At 28.2% G+C, this 24,520-nt stretch overlaps 1 protein-coding gene across 1 annotated transcript in view; it reads left to right on the top strand.

Moving 5' to 3' along the window:
* The window catches only part of LOC107443837 (uncharacterized), a 126,529-nt gene that overhangs the window by 81,397 nt on the left and 20,612 nt on the right, over nucleotides 1–24,520 (top strand). The window contains exons 9-18 of the mRNA XM_071179091.1: nucleotides 348–623; nucleotides 1,149–1,415; nucleotides 3,061–3,336; nucleotides 3,933–4,092; nucleotides 8,130–8,350; nucleotides 11,871–12,134; nucleotides 14,455–14,715; nucleotides 15,891–16,063; nucleotides 19,466–19,626; nucleotides 23,154–23,308. Of these exons, the coding sequence (XP_071035192.1) occupies nucleotides 348–623; nucleotides 1,149–1,415; nucleotides 3,061–3,336; nucleotides 3,933–4,092; nucleotides 8,130–8,350; nucleotides 11,871–12,134; nucleotides 14,455–14,715; nucleotides 15,891–16,063; nucleotides 19,466–19,626; nucleotides 23,154–23,308 (2,214 nt within the window). The remainder of the gene's footprint in view (nucleotides 1–347; nucleotides 624–1,148; nucleotides 1,416–3,060; nucleotides 3,337–3,932; nucleotides 4,093–8,129; nucleotides 8,351–11,870; nucleotides 12,135–14,454; nucleotides 14,716–15,890; nucleotides 16,064–19,465; nucleotides 19,627–23,153; nucleotides 23,309–24,520) is intronic.

Here is a 24,520-nt window from a genome sequence, read left to right as displayed (position 1 = left end):
AGGCCGTGATAAATTTTCAACTACCAAAACAAATTTAACAGTCATTCCAAATTTAGCTGTTATTTCATAGTACATATTAAATATAGACGAGTTCTTTTTAGATTAATTTTTAATTAAAATGTAATTAGGTATAATGATTGTAACATTATAATTGTCATCTACAAGAAAGATGCGCTCGAAATATTATTCACAAGTTGTAAAATGGTTGTAAAAAAACCACTGATCAGAATTACTTGATGAATTGTCGCGAGGTAAAAGGAATTTGTTATGTTTGTGAAACTTTAAATAATTGGATCTAAAACAAAATATAAATGATAAATAATGAATAATTTTTATTCCGAATTTAGCTCGGCAGTGTAGCCATGGCGAGATAATGATGTTGGAAAAAACTACAGGCTACCAACATTTAGGCAGCGTATCAGTTTTGTACAGAGGAAATCCTGATATTCCAGGAATCATTACAGAATGTAGAAGGATGTGCGAATTGAATTATGAGTGTCATGGATTTACCCTGGACTATTTGAAGCAGGAATGCTACAGTGGATCGGAAACTTCTACCACTAAGCCCAAAGAGCTTATACCCGCTGATAACAAGGCCTATTTTGAAGGCATTTGTTTGCCATGTAAGTAAATTTGCATTGTAATTTATTAGACAGATTTTCATAATCTAGCATCTCTCACTATACCCTAAGAGTTATACCCGCTGATAGCAAGGTCTATTTTGAAGGTGTTTATTTGCCATGTAAGTAAATATACATTGTAATTTATGATATGTATGCGGTTGTAAACATATTTATGCAAAACGTTTTCCATTTAGGTGTTATTAATTAGTTTTTAAGCAAGTTTTTATATTCATTAACAGACCGTTTTCGATGAAAACTTTATTTACGTGGAAGATCCCAAAATTAGTTTTAGGGCTGAAAGAGCGAAAAAGAAATTTCCTCTTTTTTTTTCAACAATATACTTATGTATTAGTAATATAAAATAAAAAATGAGTTTAATAGTAAATGATAAACATTAAAACTTGTAAACTCTTATCATATATTGAGACTGAAAATAAGAAAACCCATTTCTTTGCTTTGCTGAATTAGTAATTCTCGTGTTGTTTTCTTGTTTTAACTAGTAACTAACTATTTTTTGTACCCTAGTTTACCTAGGTTGCTCGAAGCAGTGGATGTTCGATAGGTACGTGGACAAAGAATTGAGGGGTGTTGTTGCCAGAGATGTAATCCGATTGGTGTCAAGATCAAACTGTGAGAGAAGGTGCCTGGAGGAGAAACGATTCGTTTGCCGTTCGGCCAATTATTATCGCTACAATCAAGAATGTAGACTTTTCTCTGAAGAACAAAGTTTTCCACACACACAACTATCTTTTGCTGGCGGGGTTGACTACTTGGAAAATCAATGTAACATTGGTAAGTAGTACAATTCTTTTTTCGATGAAGTTCTAAGTTTTTTTATGTAAGATTATAAAGCCATATATCACAAATACAGATTTTTTCAAATGTAGTCTAAGCTATTTTTATTTAAAAGATAATTACAAAAAGTATGAAAAGTATTCTTGTTTATAAAGGTTGTAAAAAATATAATTATTGAAAATGGGAAACAAAACGTTTAAGTGCTTAAGTTTAATAAATTAATTATTTTTTGAAATTAAATTACCATTTGGAGGTATAAGAATAAGCATATTTATGTTTAAAGCTACCTACTAATGGTTAAATATAGTATTTATTTTACAAATTGATAACGTAATTGCTTCTATCGAGGTTTTTTTTTCTTGACTCTTAGAAAACATATAAGTTTTATTTGAATTTAGTGAGCTTAAAACTGGTATTTCTTTCTTAGAATTTGTTTGTTTCCACTTTGTATGAAAATAAAGATAAAACTTCTTAATAATACTCCTCCATGATAGTGTATGTTAAAACAATAAAATAAACCACTTTTATTTTTTATTATTATTTAACATTGCATGTGGAAAAAGTCATCTTAGGGAGATGTAAAATATTTAAAAAAATATTGATACGTAGGAATTTTTAATCTGTAACAATGGATTTTCGTCTATTCGATATTGCGTCCTAGCTATGCTTTGCGAGAAAATCTTTAATCACTGCTGAAAATATTCAAACTGCCGAAATGAGCATGGTAGAAAACGGTGCTTTCTTGCACGAGCTATAGGAATTTATGCTTACAGACAGACTTACACTTTTATATATACAGAGAGATGCTATCTGTTGCCAGCTTGAGAAAACAATATTTAACAATGATTGTATTCTAATGTAGAGTGATTAAAATTAAAATGATGGTACTCTGCGAGTCTCATCTCCAGTTCAACTTAATTTAAATAAAACTTCATATGTCATATACGTTTAGATCACGGAGCCAAGGCTTCCGTCGAAATATAGTTCATTTCGCCGTGAAGTGGCATTTTAAGGCAGTAAAAAAAAAAGATAATTTGCGAAGACTAATATAATGCTTTATTTATTTAAGCATCTGATTGCTTTATGTGCATAGCTTTTTCATGGTGTGCACATGATTGCATGTATTCATCATTTGCGCAATATTTTAACTGCACAACACCATCTATTAACACTATTTTGAACTATTTATTTCGACGGAAATCTTAACCCTATGATCTGAATAACATATATTAGAAATTTCATTTGGATATATTCAGTAGAACTATAGAAGAAAAAGGCCGGTAAGTACCTTCAGTTCAATTTTCACCAATCTGGATTTTCGGTTGTTTGAGAACTCGCTTTTCACATATTGCGTTTTTATTCGAAAAATGTTGATTTAATGAAATAATTCCCCTGTTTTTAAAAATCGAAATCACTTTTCAACGAATGAGGGGTAACTTTTTCCCCCCAGAAAATTAGAAACTCTACAACTATTTCAATCATTTAAATGAATCCTTCCTATTTTAAAAAAATTAGAATGACATTATTGTTAAAAAAATTAAATTAGTTATATTTACGAGCATCAAATTTATCATACACCTATTGCTCTGTTTAATGGTTTAATGTTTTCACTAAATGTTTAATGTTTTCACTAAAATTACAGGAACATCTACATGTCCATACAAGATACCCGAAAGAGATCTGTTTATGGTATACACTAGTAAAGCGATTCCTGGAATTAGCAATTTTGAGCTTTGTCGTCAATTGTGCATAAAGGAACAGGATTTCAACTGTAGGTCATACAGTTTTTTGGAACAAGGAGGAATAAATGATTTATGCCTATTAAGTCCCGAAAACAGGCAAACAGGACACGCAAAAGCTGTAAGATATAGACATAAATCTCTTTATCAAGAAGTGGAATGTAGAGGACAAATACAAGGTAATTCAAGAATTTTTTTTTAAAAAAACTGCTTTTTAAAATGCTGCTATTTTTAAAAAATTGAACAATTAAAATAAAATACATCATAAAATAATTTTATTTTATTTATAGTTAAAAATTTAGTATGTAGTTTAAAAAAAATAAGTTCAGAAAAATGAAATTCTGTTCTTAAAATTTCTTGTGTTATTTAAAAATTAATTTTAAAATATTATACTAAAGGTATACTTTGAAATACTATGATACTAAAGGAAAATATTATATAGTGGGTATAAAATTAACATTTTAGTTTAATGACTTGCTACAAAAAATCAAATCAGATTGTTGAAAATTTATTATAAAATTAAATTTTTTTGAAAATTTAAACTTTAATTTTCATCATAACAAATTTTCTTATAATTCAGTATGAATTTAATTTTCTGTAATTGCTTGCTTTAAAAGATTTAGACATTAATGCTTTTCTACAAAAAGTATTAGAAAATTTGCAACTGTAAGTTGTATATAGTTATTACGTTTAATTCTGCACTTTAAATATTTTAAAGTTTTTTTAAAAATGTTTTCATGTTCTTATTTTATAATTATTACTTTTTGTGATAAAGGTACAACCTTGCCAACGCCACCAACGATATCCACCGATTCGCCTCCAACTGTAACACCACCTACAAGGCCAACACACCATCCTCCAACTCTTCCTCCCCCAATAACTCGATGTAGCTTCGAGCAATACACTTATGAGAAAGTTGTTAACTACAATTTAAGGTACAATAACATTAATCGTATTTCAAATAATTTAAACACTTTATGCACAATTCAATTAACTAATTTGTAACTTTTAAGCCCAATCGTCAAAATTAGTTAGTAACGCTTGTATTAAAATTAACTACAGGAAATATTTGTTTTTACTTATTTAATCATGATTTTTTTATTATCTTATATAATATTCGTATTATTTGTAGTCTTCGCAAATAGAATACGCCTTTCAAGGTTGCGCAATTTCCCCACTTCCTCCTTTTTCGTTACCACAGTAACAATCTCACTTTTCTCACACGCCAGTACGTTATTATTATAATAATATTATGGTAATATGCAGTTATGAGTTATAGATACTGCTTAACTGCTGTGTGAATAAAAAGAGGAGCGTTGCTGACGGTCACATCGTTACCAAGGCGACGAAGGTAGAAAATATGACCTTGAGACGCCAATTTTAATCACAAGGAGTATAACTATGGTGCCCCATAGGTACAGGGGGATGTATACACAACACCCATGCACCCATGTAGTGAATCTACATTGTGCATGATATATATCCATGCACCATGTAATACTTTCGGTTCTTCTAGTAGCTCAATGCCGGGATTTAAGATAAATTGTGGATTGAGAATTGAGGGATTTAAAACCTCAATAAGCTTGAAGCATATCATATTTCGTCAAAATTCGATTGTGGAATAAGAAAAAAATATAATAACAACTAACTATAATATTTTTTTTTTCTCATTTTACTGTAAAAACTTAGTTAACTTAGTGAAAACTCGACTGTTCAAAATGCATTTATTTTTCGATAAAGTTTTAATTAAATGGTTATTTGCATTGTAAAATGTATTTATTTAATGTAAAATCAACTTCTATTTCCTTTTTTTACCCTACAAACCTTAAAATTGGCTTCAAAAAACAAACTAAGTGCGTTTTTAAGCGCCTTCAACAGATTTTATAGAGAAATGATTATTTTCCTTTTAGTGTTGTTTTTTTGTCACTTGAAAATGCCAGCAAAGCGTGCTTGGTGAAATCAGGAGAATTCAAGGAACAGGGTGCGTTTCTTGTTTTCCAGTAGGGCCATCTACTGCCAAGATTACGATATCAGACGCACACACACAACCAAACCCGTTTATAGGGCGGAATCATTCATGCACCCATTCATCATCCATGGATCGTAATTTTGATCTAAACCAAAGAACGATCAATCTCCAATTTAGTACACCAGGTGTTTGATTTGATATGGGAAAATGCCGGACTTTGTGACCTGACAGATTTCATGAGCACCAGTCACCATTTACTGTACGGGAAGCTGTCCACCGGTGAAGATCGAACTCACAACCTCATGGACATCAGCCCAACGTCTTACCAACCAGGTTATCCCGACTTTGATTTTAGTTCAGCACAATATTTCCCAATTTTGTTTAGACTGCTTTCATTTGAAGGGGCTTGCAAAAAAAGCAAAAACTACCGACTATTTGAAAAATCACTTAAAGAAAATTAAGCGATTGAAATCTGCAAAAACCAGTTATTTTTAACTAATTTTTAAAATTAGTTACCATGTTCGCCTATAGATTGTCCATAACTTCGTTTCCCTGTTCGTCCAGAACTATGAAATAATGGTTTTTGCCGCAAAGTTAGAGCATTTCAACTGAAATATTTGATCAAATTTCTGTTAATTTTTTTTCCATATTGTTATTGCAAGTGGTGGCTTATTTTGTTCAAATTGATAATATATGTTATCATTTTGAATAACATGCGTCTTCTTAATTAACATCTGTTAAAAAACTATGTAAAATTTTTTAAACTTAGTGAGAACAGACTAGTTTTCTATACAGAAAGCTTCAAACCATTTTATCTCATTCTTCTTATATAATAATATATCATTTTTTCCTATTATATAAAAAAAAACGTGAAATTCACGCTAATATTGCTTAACAATTTAAATATAGATGCAAATTATTTTAAAAGAAATTTATCGAATACGCATAAATATAGACTTTCTAACGTTTACATTTTGTTTAAAAAAATTCAACTCAAATCAATCTTCTAGTTTGCATTTCATGACGATTTTGTAATCATGTTTTGAATACATTAATATTTATTTCGATACAATTTCCCATTTGTTCTATAAACTTTCCATTTGATGCACTTCACTTACAAATTTAATTATATAGTTCGTATGCAATCTTTAAAGAAGAGAAAAGCAAAGTAATTTTATATTAATTTATTTATTGAGATCAAAGATGTATTATGGTACTTTATCATAGAAAATTAAGTATCAACATCACGAACGAATCATGAGTTTATTAGGAAATATCAAACAGATAAAACTAAATTATTTGTGTTTCGATTCATGGCGTATGAGCATTAGTGAACTGAATTCTCATGAGGATTTTGTCAGGATGAGACGACTGGCTTTAATTAAATGTTCCGTTAATTGTTTATTTAATATTCATATTAAACTAACATGATGTTCTACTTATTTATTAATCAAGTAGCATATTTGATATGTAAATATCGTTTTTTATTGTAGCTATATTTTTGTTTTGTTAGATAATACTAATAATTAAACTATCAAAAAAGGATTAAATATTATGATGAATAATTTTGCTTTACAAGTAAATGACAAGGAAAATGAGTGTATATAATAATATACGTTTTTTTAGTAAGTATTAGTAATTATCTCAAAGAATTCTCGTCATTAAAAGATTAATTACATTTAGGAGTTTTAGATGGATTTAAAGGAAAAATTCTCTCTTTTACATGAAACTGTTACTGACACGTTTTTAAAGAAAAAACGTAAATTTTCGATTCGAATATTCCTATATAAATGACAACAGTTAATAAATTAAAAAATAAACTAAATTATTTAACATTTTTTGTTATTTAACTAGACAGACTAAATTAGAGCCTAAACTAAACTGTTCTTAAATAGTTATTAACGTTTTTGATAATTTTTCAAAAATATAAGCTAATTTTGTAAATTTTTTAGATCAAAAAAAGAAAAGAAAATTGAATTATTAAACATTTTTCATTATTTAACTAAAAATAAACTAAATTAGAGTCAAAGACAAATCCTTCGTAAATAACTATTAATTTTTTGTTAATTTTAAAAGTAGATAAGCTAATATTACAGATTTTTCATGTCAAAAAAGAAAATAAAAATGAATTATTAATTATTTTTCGTTGAATTTAAGCGCTTATAAACAGTTACTTAACTGAAAATAACCTAAACTAAAGCCAAAACATAACCATCCATAAATAATTACAAACTTTTTTTTTAATTTTTAGAAATGTAAGCTAATTTAATGGATTATGTTACAGTAATAAAATAAGATAAAATATAAAGGTTTTTTTAAAATTATATTCAAAATAAAACCTTTGATAAACTTTAAATCTATATTTTTTTGGATTCAGTCGTAAAAAAATAGTCATACCAAGGAATCCAATAGGAGTTTTAACAGAGTGTCAGAGTCACAGTCAGAGGTTAAGGGAACGTAACAAAAGATTTATGATTGAATATTTACAATAAATTAAATATTACACTTGTTTACAAATTGAAACTCATATAACTCGTTTGCAAAAGCTCCAATTTGCTGCGTATTAATGAGTGAAATGGGAATTTTTTTTTACTCTTTGAAAATGATATGTTGAATATTTGGTAGATCTTTCCCTTTCTAAACCTTTAGTGTTCTCTTAAAATTGCAGCAAATTTGCACGGTATTGTGATATAAGGTACCGATATTAAATACAAAATAGTGGTAGACAATATATTATTTAGCAAAGGGTTAGAAGAATAATGGCAACAGTCACTAAATTAAAAATGAACTAAATTCGCACCAAAACTAAACCATCCTTAAATAACTTATAACCTAAATAACATACCTTTTTTTTTAAATATTTTATTGCAAAAAAATCAGATAATTTTATAGATTTTGATACGTCTTAAATAGAAAAGAAAATAATTTTTCTATAATTATATTTCAAATAAAAACCTATATATAAACTTAATAGAGTTTTATTTATTTTTTTCTTATTTTTAGATTCGGTCGTAAAGAAAGAGTTATAACAAGGAATCCAATAGGAGTCGTAACAGAGTGTCAGAGTCATTGCCAGAGATTAGGTGAACGTTGCAAAGGATTTATGATTGAATATTCAAAATATCAACAGTTGTGCTTTTGGTTGGATGCTTATTCCAGTGGAATAGACAACACTATATCACCCGCACAGGATACAGTATACTTTGAAAAGATTTGTCTTTCAGGTAGAATGCATATTTATCATTTATATGCAACTAATGTTCGCCATACTTATCTTAATCCTTTGTTGCCGAAACCCTTTTATATATTTTTTTCTGCCTCTCCAATTACCAGCAAAACTATATTTTGATGCTTTTTAATTATAAAAACAGTATAATAGTTACTAAAAAAACAGTAAGACTATCGGAATTATATTTGTGTTAAAATATAAAGTACAAAATAAGCAATTTTGAATTTTTTTTTTCATTCAAAATATATGTCAATAATTGATTAAGCAAATTAAAGAAATTTGAATGATGAATAACTGTTTCTTTTAGTTCTGTTTAAACAACTGTAAATAAGTGCACATTTCAGAAATTATTGTTTGGAAGTAAGCCGTGTATGGAAGATTTTACCCTTAATGTAGAAGAAATCATGTATATTTCCTGTTGCATTTCATAACCATAAATCATTAAAATGCTAAATAGAATTTTTTCACTTATTTTGACAATAATTAATACAAAATAATGAATAATAAATATGTTTAAGGAAAATTTTACGGTAAAGTATTAATACATATTTTCATTATTTCTTAATATATATATTTATGCAAGACTTTAGAAATATGCATTTACCATACTTTTCTACTATATTTAGGCAAAAATTTTAAAATGTGAGTTCTTAATTTTTCTTAATTTAAATTTAAAATATTTTTAACCATGTATTTCGAATAATTTTGACTGTGCAGATTTTTACAAGAATATTAAAATGTAAATGTACCATCTTTTCCGACATATCTTTACAATATTTTTGACTGCTCACATTTTTATAACAATTTTATAATGTAAATGTACCATCTTTTCTTACATATATTTACAATATTTTCTAACATATATTTACAATAGTTCCAACTATGTATTATGCAATATCTTCTAATCAAATTTTACGATATTTATCTAAAACATATTTTTGCAATGATTTTACAATGTGAATTTAAAATACTTTTTTGCATCTTCGCAAGATTTTCTTATATACTTTACAATAACTTTAATTTATACTTACAATATTTAGCATTTCTTTATTTCCCTTTTTAATCAATACTTTGGCATGATTCTGATAAATATTTGTTTTAAAATCAATTTGCAATATTGATGGGCAAGGTCGCGTCACATGAGGATCTGATAAAAGTTCTTTCAGTTTGTATAAGTAAATAAATTAAAAACTGTACTTTTACTAGTTTGTGACGGTACTTTTTAAATTTTGTTTGTTTCAAAAAGAAATGGATGAAGAAATAAAATTTCTTTTCCAAATCTGCACAAAACATTGTGATTAAACCATCATTCAAAGGTTAACTCATTAAAAGAGACTTCAAAGCTTTTATTTGTCAGAATACGCAAAATAATTTTAAAGTAAAGATATTTTTAAAGATGAAGCACTTCTGACGAAAACAGTTTTAAAATTTTTTGGTGAAAAGATATGCAGTGCTCAAAATATAAAATGGAGCACCCTTAATAACTTTTGATTCACATGGTTTAAATTGAAAATATCCTTTTTTTTTTAAACAACTAACAAATGCCATCGTGTTAAGGAAAAGGGCAAGTTATTTATGATCCTTCCAATAAAATGTTAAGAGATTTTTATAAAATTATTTAGTAATTCATCTATGCGAATTTTAATAATTAAATGAAACTTAAACTTTCATTTTTTTCTGGAACGTAAGAAACAACTAAGAAAACTTTCAAAAAATTTTATAAGCCCTACTTACGGTAACATAATTACATGACACGTTTACTACATTTATCTATAGGAAAAAATGAAATGTTTAATTATTTTAAATATAACTTTAATTAACATGCAAGTAAGTTAAAGAGAATTATTAATACTAACGAAACTTGTTCTGTTAAAATTTAGGCATAATAACAATGGTGATAATGAATTTGATTAATTATGTAAAAATATAATATGTGTATATGAATAAATGATTAATTGCGTTGTTTCTAAATGTTAGAGAAGGAGACAGGCGGTGTCCCCAACTATTTTGTACCTAAAATCGTATTTCAGAATATACCAGTTTAATAATCGGCAAATATTAGCGTGCAGGAATTTTTCATTAATGCCCCTTTCTTATTTATTAATGACGAATTTACTCTGAATTTCAAGTAAATTAAATAACGAAGTTTATGGCCACTAAAATTTAAAATATTTATCACATTTCAGAAAAATGTTTTTCTTGTTAGCAATAAATCTTTAATCGCAAAATAATTTCTTACATTTGCACGAAAATGAATTTAGAAAATATAGATTTAGATTTTTATAAAATGCAGGGTATCGGAATACTTTTTTAAAAATAAACTATCTTCTAGAGTGTGTCATGGTTTTAAGCTTATTTGTATTAAAATACCAAAATGGAAGGAATTTCAAAGTGTTGATAAACAAAGATTATTACACATTTTTCAAGAAGTCTTGAACAACGTCCAAAACATTAATCGTTCATCTGAAATACTTTGGAAGGTTTCCCGCAATTGCCTTCGAAACGCCTACTTTAAATAAAATCATTATGTAAGTTAATGACTCAAGTTTTAAAGGTTCATTACACCCAGTTGCATTTATTTCTCATTTAATCAGTTTTTCAGAACATTAAGTTTCTTAGGTAAAGCAATTATTTTTTCTTAAAAAAAAGTCTAGGGAAGGCATGAAAAGAGAGAAATATTCAAACGAATTTTAATGTAATATTAATACAATTTTTCTAAATTTATAAAATTTTATTCATAATACTCATTTCGTATTTTTTTATATTATAAAACCTAAATAATAGCCACAAAAATTGACCATTTGAAGAATCAATAGAAGTAATTAGAAAATAATGCCTAACCTAAATAGTTGCATCATAGCCTAAATAGTTGCACTCTATTTAGGTTATGAATGTTTATCTCATCAAGTTTCAAAAACAGTTTAGATTTCTTCGAAAAATAGGGCTGTTAATTTTAAAAAAAAAACTATGAAATACTGCTTTAAAAATAATGGAGATTTGCGCAAACAACGTGAAGCAGTCTGAAGACAAAATTAACAGAGGCCCTTGCACATATTTACATCATATATCGCAGTATCATAGTTCATCGTATATAGTCAAAAAAGAGTACTTAAAACTTCCTCTAAGTAGAAAGCACCATCTGTAAACAAACTTTGTAACTTATTTATCGAACATGGTGAGAAGAAAACATGAGTTCCTAGGCAGAACGCAGTTATGCGAGCCTACGGAGTAAGAATTAAAATGATTTTGTCTATCTACGATTGGTACAAATATATTCAGGCTCAGATATGTGTTTATAAAATGTTTGTCGCCTAAAATATTAATCCAATTGCTTGCGTCACGCAATGGAAAATTGGTGGAATCAATTGATAAGTTATATTTTTTAATATTTTATATATTATTATTTTTAATAAATATTAAACTAAAACATACATGAAAGTCGAGTTAAAATTACATGTTTTAGAATTTTTGTTGTTAATCATTGAAGTCATTTTTTTTTAATATTCGGTTTGCAGGACTAAATTGTGGAAAATTATGGGCATTCGAAAGAGTGCCAGGTTATGATTTTCATGATCTCCCCATGCTTGAAATGCCTGGTGTGCCTAGGCGCACTGATTGTGAAGAACTCTGCTTACGTAATGTGCCTCCGTGCAAATCAGCAACCTATGATGCTTTCCGACGAATTTGCCGACTGTATACTGATGATCGAAGAAGCAAACCAGCTGCATTTGCTCATGATTTACCGGAAATGGAATATTTGGAGAACCATTGTGCCTCAGGTAATATCTGATTAAATATAATATTTTCTTTAAACCGAAGCTTAAATCAACTGTGCAATAAATGTGGTTACAATGATAAAAAAGATTAATAGAGCATGATAAAAGTATGTTATCAAGTCGATAAGTTATCATTGTTGTTATTGCATGCTTTGGGATTCTTTATCCATCGGTGTCTTGAAGCCTTCTTGGTTTCAGATGGATGGTTATTACAATTGTAGCAGCCGCGAAATCCTTCTGGGTAATAAAAATAGGTAAATTGAGTTAATTTCTTATTGCGCATAATTTCTTTTAAAATTTCTGATGGCAGATTACGAACGATAACAGCAGAAAACAATAAAAAGAAAGAATACAGAAAAAATGCTGAAGTAGAGTTTAATCTAACATATCTGAAACCTCCCAATAAGGCTCGACCCAGAGCTGGACAGTCTTGCCCAGAGTAGGGCAGTGGGGTAGACGTGCGGAGTCCATGATCTCCCCAGAGCTGCGCAGAGTGCATATCGGAGATGGAACGATTTTGAGTTTATAAAGATGGTTTCTTTGGCTGTCATGTCCAGTACTTAGGTGGAATTCAGTCACTGCTTTAGGCCTTGGGCCATTACACAAATTTGGGATGGCATTCTTCTAGGATTTTTTTGAAACACTGTTACAGAATTCTTCCTGAACACGGGCTTAAATATATAATTATAGTATGGAATAATATTATGGATTTAATAGATTTTTAATAGTACGGAAAAGCATAGGACGAGAAATTGTTTGCATAATTAAAGCACCTTTTGTTATTACACGTAACTAATAAACCAGACTATATTTTATTCGTTATTCAAAGTGAAAGCACGATTGGAACAGTTAAACTATTTTCTTACTAGAAAGCGAGGGTATTGAATACATTTACTGTTAAAATAAAGGCTGTTCATGTCCAGCACTGTCTCAAAAACGATTGCTAAGGATGAATATTAATACGGGTTCCATAAAGATCCTTGACCTGGACTACCAAACGCCTTGATGTCTAATGTATATTCATTTCTCCTGTTGAGGAAATGATTATGGGTTATCGAATTGAAATAGTACTACAATTTGTGGTATCCATGTAGCACTCTAAGTAAGGAATTATGCCACTGAAAATTGTGGTTTGTGGGGAACCGTACAAAATCATCATATTTTTATTGACACCATTCCTTAATTAATTTTGGTATTATGTATTAATTGAAATAAAAAAAGCTATGTACTAAAAAGCAAAGTTAAAGAAGAAAATGTATTTATTCCCTTAGGGGAACGGCAGAAAATCGCCATATTAATATTGACGCAGATGACGCTTAACTAGTTATGGTACTACTACTGCGATTATGGTAATAGGCGCAATTTTAATCAAGAATTCTACTATGGATTATCCATAGTTTCGAAAAATATTTTTTTAAATTTTTGAAACACCGAGTTTATATTTTAATGAATTAAAATTAAAAGAACTTTTTAAAACGACTACTTATATTTGAAGCAGTATATTACAAGTCATATAGATAAAAGGTTATGCTTTAAAGTGCTTATTAAGGTCTAAACAGAATTTAATTTCCCTTTAAAATTTCGGCTTTAGTTTGCTTTCACTGATAAATGTTTTTTGCAAAAAAACTTAAGTGTTGTTTTCGCAAAAATGTAATATGTACCAACTAAACTAATATGGGTACAATGATTTATTACGATATATTTGGTAACTATCAAAACTGCACCAGCACTGAGCAGTTTTAATACTGTTATTGTACAACGACTCGTTATTACGAGCCATTGAAAGAAAATTACTTGAGAGCAGTAAATTTTGACTTCTATGAGCTGGCTTCGAACAATAACTTTATGCCAAGTGATGCTCGATACAGTTAACCTCTGTACTGATTGGATGAACGACAAAAACACGCTTTGCTTAATTTTATAACGTAAAGTCACCGGAAAGGGTGACAAATAATAATAAATAATTGAAGAATTCAAATTTTTTAGCTTTATTAATTGTGTCGGTATATGTGCTTCAGTTTTGTGCATGAGTTATTCAGTTGCTATGGTATCAGTTTTGCATGAGTTGCTATTCAGTTTTCTGCGTAGTGTTATTCATCAGTACTGATTCATTGATTATTTTCTTTTTTTTCCACACCCAGCATAAAGAACATGCTTTCACCCACTGTATAATAAAGGAGTTACGGTAGTTGCAAGTTTTGAGCTTTTTTAATGTTGTTGCATCGAAAAGAGTATTATTTCCTACGATAGTTTTATTTTACTATTAAAGATAGGTTTATCTTAAGCCTCTTGCTTGTCTGATAAGTACTTATTCTTCTTTCAGAACCCGCTACATGCGAATACAAGATTATACCCGATCGTTTCTTCCCGTTCATTGATCGTCTTACCCGGGCATACAGTTTAGCTGATTGTCAACGCCAGTGTGACCTCGAAGACAAGTTTGCCTGTCGCTCTCTCAACTTCGAGACTGTAGTACGAGACTGCGCTTTGAGTAGTGATGACATGGTCAGCATGCAAATGAACCCAGAGGCCTTGATTCCCAGACCAAATTCAATCTACAGCGAAAAAGGCAGCTGTGAGCAAGGTAAGAAAAACTTAGATAAGCTTCAGGTCTTATTCATGAAAAAGTTATTCAAATAATCAGATCCGCTGTGGTCCATGGAATAGAGAGTTCGTATCCCGAAGAGGTAACCCAGACTCGAACCCCAGTGAAAGCTGGTTGATACGAATTCTACCCCCAGCTCTCATCAACGTGATTGGTGACGTAAAATATTCTCAGTGATTAACGGATCATGGGTTAGAGTCCCATTTGCTGTCGGACTGACGGTGGGAAGATTTTGTTTTTTTTTTTCTCTAAATGTAACGTAAATGTGGATTAGTTCCCTCAAAAATTCTTCAACAAAAGCTAGCTTCATTCAATGCTTGATTCAGTAGTTTCTTTGTCTTCTGAGTTCGATTCGAAATTATAAGACTAAGGAGTTGAACTGTGATAATTATAAACTCAGAATCGGGTTGGCTGTTGAGCGCCGATTATAAAATATAAAATTAATTTACATGTAATCAGAATTTCTAATTGTTTTAACGAGCATCTATAAGTATCACTCAGAAATAAATTGAAGTGGATATTTACTTTCGCGTTTTGAATTGGAAGATTAAAAATGTGATAAGATTGCTTTTCTTAGGAGATTAAAAGCACAAAATAAGAAGAATTTGAATAAATGAAATTATGTTTTGAGTCAATGAAAAATTAGAGTGAGTACAACATTATACTTTATTAATTCATATTATTTTTGCATTAATTCATATTATTCCAGTATTAAATAGTACATTATTCTATTATTAATGTATATTTATTCTTCTTAACTTTGATACTACTTCGTAGATATTTTCACAGATAATACAAACATTTATTTTAACCAGCAATAATCAGAATAAGGAGTCCTCAGGCTTTCGATCTTTTTAATTAACTGATTATCAACTTGAGCAATTTAAAATCCAGAATTAACCCTGTTAAATCAAAATTCAACCTTAACCCATGTGAGTGTAATTAAAAATCCACCTTAAATCCATTAAATTGTAAATTCAACATTATTCTAAGTAATTGAAAAATCAGCTTCAACGCGGGTACTTGAATTTCTTACTCTAAACGGGTGGCATATGTTCTTCTATTAGATTAACAAGAGATGAAAAACATTAGTTATGGCTATGATCAGGATATGTTAGCAGTTATTTTTAAGTAAAATTGTTTTGCGTTTACAGTGAGTGTGCAGTGCAATCAGCAAGACATGCTGCTAACCGTGAATTTTGGATCACCATTTCATGGTAGAGTTTATGCAAAAGGTAATCCGACGCAGTGCTATATGGTTGGAACAGGACAGACTACTCTTTTATTTGCCATTTCTCTCGGATCAAGATGTGGAACCACCGTCGAGGTAATTCATACCATATAAATAATAATTATGCAATTAATTAGTTTTTAGTATAGCTATTAATTAACCAACAAAATGGCAGGTTTAGCAGATGTATTCTATTCTTGTTTATTTGAGTTAATAAGGCTTGACAAGTTAGCATTTAACATTTAGACATTTTGAATAATATCTTGGTTTTCTAAAACATTTTATGTTCGCTAAAAAACTAAAGAGTAGCTCAGATATTTTCAAGAATTACTATGAAATGCTAAGAAATTAACGCGGATTTGCATAAGTTAGTTTAATTGCTCTTCAAAGATTTCAATTGAACGGCCAGAACAAGATGTCAAAAAGGTTAAAATTTTCATTTTTAAACTTGGCATATCAATCACGAGTGTTTCTTTTAGGTATGGCCTCTCTGCATGTACAGCTCAAATTTCACGAGCAGCTTTTCTTTTCTTCTGAAATTCATCTTGATAAAAAATTATTGAATTTAAAATTTGTCTTGATAAAAGTCAAAAGGAAGTTCCTTTTTCTCTAAAATGCTAATTTTTCTCAACTTGATATTCCATTATAATAATCTGAAAACTAACATAACGATCAGGGAAAAAAATTCAGATTTCGGCCAAACAAAACATTCTTTTCGAATGATCAAAAAACATGCAAAAAGTTAAAATTAAAATAAAAGATGTGTATATAAAATTAAAGAAAACAGCAGGAACTTAGTTACTAATTCAATATATGCAAAGTTCAATATCTTTTCAATACATGCATAAATAGAACTTTTAATTTGTTTCTGCTTCATTATTTACGCATATAAAATTGCTGAACATGATAATAATAAAAAGTTTTTTATAATGACTTCAAAATAAAACTGAAACCTTCAGTATATATTACTGAATGGGTTCTTTTTAAGATAACTATATACTTTAAAATAATTTAATTAAACTATTTAAAAAATATCCTATCTCTTAAATAAACATTATTTTCTAACATTGTATTAACGATTCGAAAATTCAACATTAACTGAAACAAATATTAAACTTAAAATGTTTTTTTATTATTTTCAAAGCAAGGAAAAATGTACTTAAGTGATTTAAGCAAATATTTGATCTTGAAATTTTAACGTAAAGGTAATTTTTTTAAATTTAAGAATAGAATCTGCTTGATAAAGTATTTGTTTTCTTTGACAAAGAAGCTGTTTAAAATTCTCACAAATGTCTTCTCATTGGCTCACGAAAGTCATAGTAATGAACTAAAAATTATTGAGTAATCACAGTTTAAGGAAATTAAAACTATTTTTTTAATCAATGTAAAACCTTTTAAACAATTTAAATCGAGAAAATAGTCTCCAGGAATTTTGATTTGTAAAACTAATTTACTTTTCTTTTTCATAGAGATTTGTTTGAATATTCAAAGCATTTTAGGAAAGCTAAAGCCTGAATCAAATTTCGATAAAGAACTAAATTTAAAAATAAATTGTATTTAAATTGATCAGTCCATAGTAGAATTATAACTAAAATTAAAGGAGATTTTTTTTAAGTATGAAAGTAAGATAAATATACTTAAGTTTAATACCTTTTATTATTCTATGATCTTAATTCTATTTTTTTTCCTGATAGCATTTATTTTTATAATAAAGAATTTGAGAAAAGTTAAAGCCTTTGTGCAGTTTTAATAAAGATTATTTAATAAATTAAAAAAATTTTTAATTCAACTTTGTTCGGCTCATGTTAGAAATATTATTTAAGACTATAAGCGGATTCCTAAATCTTAAAATATAGTAAATATATCAAAATTAATTCGCTTTTGTTATATTTATTACCATAATTTCGTCATATTACGTTAAAAAATACTTAAGAATAAAAATCCTTTAAAGTTAGCTCTTAAAAATTTAATCTCTTAGGCTATTTCTCTAAAAAAATTTCATTGTAAAATCTTCTCAAAAGTAATAAGACATGTATTAATATATTTAAAAATTAAAAACAATTTCTCAAACTGCTCCTATATAATAGTTTTCTCAAAAGTTATTTCAGTATTCTCTCTTTAAAGGGCAATTATTTTGACGATCGGCAAATTCAGATTTAAAAAAAATATTTTATCGGAATTAATAATGCCTGGAGTGTATTTTGAAGTTTATGACAATTTCATCAAGGAATCAGGCGATTTTTGATGATTCGCGAACCCTCAAATATTTGATAAAACTTCTATTTCAATGCATTCTTGGATATCTCTAAATTTTTTAAATTTTATTTAACTTTAAATTGCAAGGGTTACTGCTCCTATCTCTCTAACAGGTTTCTGGCAGTCAATTACTGCACTGAGAAAAAGTATATTTGAAACTACCGGAATATGGTAAAAATTACTGACTCTATGAGAATACCAAAAGGCTCGGTATTTTTACCAAAGCTCTTCGGAAATGAATTTAGTTTAAAAAATAACAATGAAATATAGTTTTATAAATAATTAAAAATATGTTTTAAAATTTAGTGCTTCTATCATGCTACTTTAGAACATGGCTTCAGAACCATTTAGTTGGTTAAATTTAGTTTTAGTTTCGTATTTTTTAATAAATGTATGGTAATAAGAACAATAATTTTTAAGACTAGAATTTCCGGTAAACTCTTGCCAAACGAGTGGGAAAAATTACCAAATGAATGATTTTAACATCGTATATTTTAGTTTCATTAACCAGAAACATTATGGTTGGCCATTTTTTCACCAGAAATGTCATTACCATACAGTACGGTAATTTTACCAGATAATTTTCTCTGATATTTTAAGGAACGAAGAAATTTAAGTAAATATTGAGTGCCTATTTTTTTTAATGTGAGTATTAGTACCGCCTCTTTACAGAACAAGTTTTACCCCAGCTGGTTAAAGAATTCAACTACTAAATATAATTGGTAGATACTTATTACTACTATTAAGTACTACGATAAGTACTATTTAGCGGAAAAATCGGATTGAAAATTCTTTTAACTCGAGAAATTTCACAACAATTTTAAATGAAAAAATAAATGTTGAACAATTTTCTTAAAAAAATTGCATTCATATCAGTACCGATAGAGGACATTTAAATTATTATTTTATTTGGGTGCATGCAAACTTCTTCTATTACCGAAATAAGCTCTGAGGATTCAGCAACTGAGTTTATCTTTCAGCAAAGAAGAATGTATTTCAAAAATAGGAGTTGTAATGGATAATGGGTTAAGCAAATTAAGTACAACTTATTTTTGTTTCCCTTTACACCCAAATTGCACTAAAATCCATAACCTAAGAATGCATTATAAACATCATACAGCACGTACAACTCTAATTCTATCATTCGTTATCAAAATATATTCCAACAGCCCGTAATGTTGGCATGAAATGTTTCGATATTCTGATTTAGGAGGAATCTTTTTCTATATATTTCTTATTTAGAGTTCTGGACGTTATGCGAATGAAGTCGTCATACAGCAGCACCCCGTGATAGTGACAAACAGTGACAAGACCATCAAGGTCGTTTGCTCCTTCGAAAATCTGGATAGAACTGTGACACTCGGAGCTCTCTTTCCCGGAGCGTCTCCCGGATTGGATGTCACGTAAGAATGTTTTTGAATTGCTTTTCCTAGTTACATTTATGACACATGTGATGCACCCAGGAGACATTTATTTTTATCTTAGATATAGAAAAGTAATGAAAAAGTCACCTATTGTATGGTATATTTGTAGATACATTTTAATAATATTTAGGCTTTGACGAAATTGAGAAAAACCAAATAATATTAGCAATCTATAAAAAGAATACATTAAAATTATGTTTTATTTTATTCAAAATATGTAAATAAAATATTGCCAAACATTAAAATTTTTTTTTTATATTTTGGATCTATAAAAATAATGGATAAAATCTGCCGATGTTTAGGTCTTACTGAAGTTGAGAAAATAAAATGTGCATTATTAACATAAGATGAAAGTAATGCGTAACTTATGGTACTTTACTGCATTCAAAATACGTTACTGATATTGCAAAAAAATGGAAAATAAACTTTTCTTAGATGTAAAAAATAATGAAAGAGTCAATCAAGAAATCATATTTTTGTAGATGCATATAAATAATTAGGTTTTGGGGAAGTTGATAAGAATTATATGCATATTAAAATTGGATAAGGTCAAACCATAAGATTAAAAAAAAGTACGAAAGATATGATAGTTGCGCTATTTGTATTGTAAAACATAAAAAATTTATTTATTTTTTTCGATAAATAAAAATAATGACAAAGTCAACCAATAATGTTTTGGGATAGTTGAGCAAAATAAGTATATGTTAAAAAGAATACTTAAATAGGATAATTTACCGTACTCAATTACGCTACTCACTTTAAAAAAAAATGCATTGATTTTAAAATATAAAAATAATGAAAAAGTCACCCAATTTAAGTTATTTTCGTTGATAAATTTTTTTAAAATTTATGGGTATAGGGGAACTTGAGAAGATTTAAATGCCTAGAATTAGCATAAAATTTTTTTCGAAAATTATTTAGTCAACAACATAATAAATCGGGAGATAATGAAATGATCTTGCCAACATACGACCCCTTTCACAAAACGGAATAAAATTTTGTAATAACTAAAAAATAAAATTTTGTAAAGTCTAAAATTGTAGTTCGGAATAATATTTCTTATCTGTTATTATTCAGAATTGAACTCTTCCTTAATATGATACCCAGACAATCTAGAGAACCGGAGATTATATTTGAAAGGCGATTTTAAAATTTAATATTTTTAATTTTCAGCAATTGATGAAAATTCAAAATATTTTTAAATTTTCATTAATTTGTATACGTCATTTATTAACATAACATAAGGACTTATTTTGGTCAATCAATGTTTAAAGAAAATTATTATTTTTAGTTCAGAGTACTTAAACCAAGCACATAAAATTAAAGGAAAACAATATAAATTTTCCAGTACCACGGTAACTTTAATTTTCTAGTTCAGATCCTTAAAATAGTAGAAGTACTAGCTCAATTTAAAAGAAATAGTACTAGATTTGTTAGCTGTTAAATACAATTTGTCTGATTTAAGCTTAAGTCGGAAAAAGTAATGTGATTTATTAATCGAGTATATAAGTTAGTTGAATGCAAATTTTATTTACTTTCAATGCGATAAATTCTTTAAAAATCTTATAAATGTTTCTGCTTTAGTTAATTTTAATATGTTAAAGATTGTTTGAAAATGTTAAATTTTTAAATATCTCGAATTAATGCAACATGTTATATACAATTATAAGCTGATTTAACTTTGGATACCTTTAAAAAATTGCGAAAGATTCAAAAATGCATAAATTTGTTAAAAACAAAAACAAAAATGTAAAATGAAGAATTTTTTTTTTCATAAACAAAGGCATTTTTCTTGTTTTAGTAACCAAACTTTTAACGACTTCGCTATCAAATTTAATGTTACAAAAAAGTTTAGTAAGATTACTAGCAAGCATTTTGATTGAAACAAATTGCGGGAATAATAAACTCAAATGAATTATTGACTACTCATTCGATTAAACTTGTGCAAATTCTACAAGACCTTACGATTAATTCGTTAGGCGTAGTAACCTATTTGTGACAGCATTTATTTATATTTTCAAATCTGAATCACAAAACGTTTTTAGTTTTGCTTAGCGAAACAAACAAAAATGTTACTCCTAGTGCAGTTCTGAAATCAGGTGGATCATTTGTAAATGAACACTCCAGAAAAACGTGGAAAAATATTTGTCTATTGCACCTTTGGTATGGAGAGTTTTCTTGACAAAATAAGTATTTATATTAAAAACGTTAGCAATTTTTTTCTGTTCGAGAAAATAACGCAAATTTACATTTTTCTCATTTGTTTGATTATTTACGTTCTTTAACCGTACTACAATAAATTTGCTTAGACGTGTTGGATATTCATACCAATTTTGAGTGGTCAAAAGCAGGTTGTGAATAATGTTGGCGTAAGCCATAATACATTTCAAGTGGTTATATTGAAATACGATTCTAAAAACTGGTTATTATTGGTTATTACTGGTTATTACTGGTTTAAAATTTCTAAAACCAGAATGAAACTAAGAAATTTATTTTTTGAGGGCAAACTTTTTTTGCCAAACAGTAGTTATATGCCAAACTCTATCATTTTTTGGAAATTTTTTTTTCTAACCACCATGATGAAAAAGTAGAACGATATAGCTTAAAACATTTCTATCTTCTTCCCAAAATAAAATTTTGATAATCAATAAAAGTATTCTTAATAAAGTATGAAATACGGTGGCCACTATATGAGGCTTACTAACACTTCTTGGACTGGGGTGTACAACTATGGTCGGTAGAGCATCCTACTATGATATTGGAGGTTCTTAGTTCGAATCCTGCCTACGAACATCTCTCGCCTACATTTCTCTGTCTGCATCATCTTTGAAATTAAGCATTTTGCTCATAAATAAATAGATAATGTTTCAATTTAAATGTTTTTTTAAACTTGATTAAATTTTTTTCAGAGCTATTTTGATACATTTTTGCTCAATTTTCAGAAAACATCTTTTTAGAGTACCAAGTTAATCACAGAATTGGTTTTTGGTCATATTTTTAAAGTAATATATTTTTCTGGAACATAAACTACGTACTTTAAGAAAGTTTGATAAAAAAAGATTATGACTAAATATGTTATTCATATTAAAATTTCTTTTAATCCACTAAAGTTATAAGAAATGACTAAATCTATTACTCCTTTTACAACTTTTTTAACAACTAAACTTAGAACCAATTGAATGTGTTGTAATAAGACTAACTAAAATAATATAATCAGCATATAATATAACATTAATACAATAGAATCAACTAAATATGTTTCTACACATAATTTTTTTTAAACAATTGAAGTTAGAACAGATGACTAAATTTGTTTCATTTGCAATTTTTTTTAACTTTAACATAATATCTATTATTAACATTCATTTATGGCTGTAACATTTACACTTTTAACCATTTTTGTGAAAATTAATAAAAAAATAATGCGCATTTGTAACTGTATTTGCTCTAAATTTTTAAATATTTACTAAAAGAGGTACTTTTTTCTGAAATCTCCGGTTCTCTAGGACAAGGTTTCAGCTGCCTGTTACGGCCATTGTGACCAACACAGCCCCTCCCCCAAATCTGGTGATGCGAGTACTGGACCGAACTGGACGGGATGCTGGTGTTGTTGGATTGGGCGACGAACTTATGTTGAGAATTGAACTCAGAGAACCAGCTAGTAATTGATTTTATATCATATTTTACCAATAGTAATTACTTATACAAAGGACTGGGCGACGAACTTATTTTGAGAATTGAACCTGCTAGTAATTTAATTTTATAATTTTAGAAATTAAATTTCGGGTAATTCATGTTGAGCATTATGTTTACGTTTTCATACTAAAGCATTTAGAAGTTGGTTAGTTATAGCTTAACATAATGCTATAATGTTTTAAAAATATAAAGAAATTTTTATTTACTTTATTTATTCAATTACAAATATGTGGGTTTTCAGTGAAAGACATATTGTTTAAAATTTATTTATTTTAATTATTTGAATATAGATTTGACTTTTATTGATCAACAAGGGTTCAGTATACCTAAATATACCTAAACTGTCACTTTCAGGTATGTTTATAGTGTAACCAGAATCGTAATGTTATATCGTGAACGGAATCGTTATATATCATAAATGGTAAACAAATTACAGAGTTCTACAAAACTCGTGCCGTAACATTGATAGTATTTTAAGTAAAGCTTAAATACAAATTTTTTAAAAATTAGTTACGATTTAGAAGTAAAATAATAGGGCATTGATATTATTTAATTGTTCAAACACAATATCATCAAAATTTTTAGTTTCTTAGCGTTGTGTACTTTACCCAGTTTTGTTAAATATTCTCTTATCAATGTTTTAATTTATTCAATTTCTTCAGTAGAAAATGTTCAATGCACCTTTATAGATACAACAAAGAAAATTTTCATTTAATGAGACTGTAATTCATGAATTGGAATCAATTCAATATTGTTTTAGATCACCCACTGAAATTTGTAAATTTAAATAGACTGAACTTAGTTTTAGTTTCGATTTCGCACTGAGATTGATGAATTTTAATTAACTCAACATAGTTTTTCAACTTCTCATTAAGATTCATGAACTTTAATTGACTCAACATAGTTTTTCGACTTCTCATTAAGATTCATGAATTTTAATTGACTCAACATCGTTTTTCGACTTTTCATTAAAATTCATAAATATGAATTTTAATTGACTCAACATAGTTTTTCGACTTCTCATTAAAATTCGTGAATATGAATTTTAATTTATTCAACATAGTTTTTCGATTTCTCATTAAAATTCATGAATTTGAATCGATTAAGCACAGTTCTTAGTTTCGATTTCAATAAATTTGTTCCGTAAATTTATCTATGGAATTTCAAACTTGTTTTA

Source organism: Parasteatoda tepidariorum, chromosome 3 (genome assembly GCF_043381705.1).
Source record: "Parasteatoda tepidariorum isolate YZ-2023 chromosome 3, CAS_Ptep_4.0, whole genome shotgun sequence".
NCBI classification, from domain to species: domain Eukaryota; kingdom Metazoa; phylum Arthropoda; class Arachnida; order Araneae; family Theridiidae; genus Parasteatoda; species Parasteatoda tepidariorum.
The sequence above is the reverse complement of the archived record's forward strand: the minus strand, read 5'-3'. Positions and strand labels throughout refer to the sequence as shown.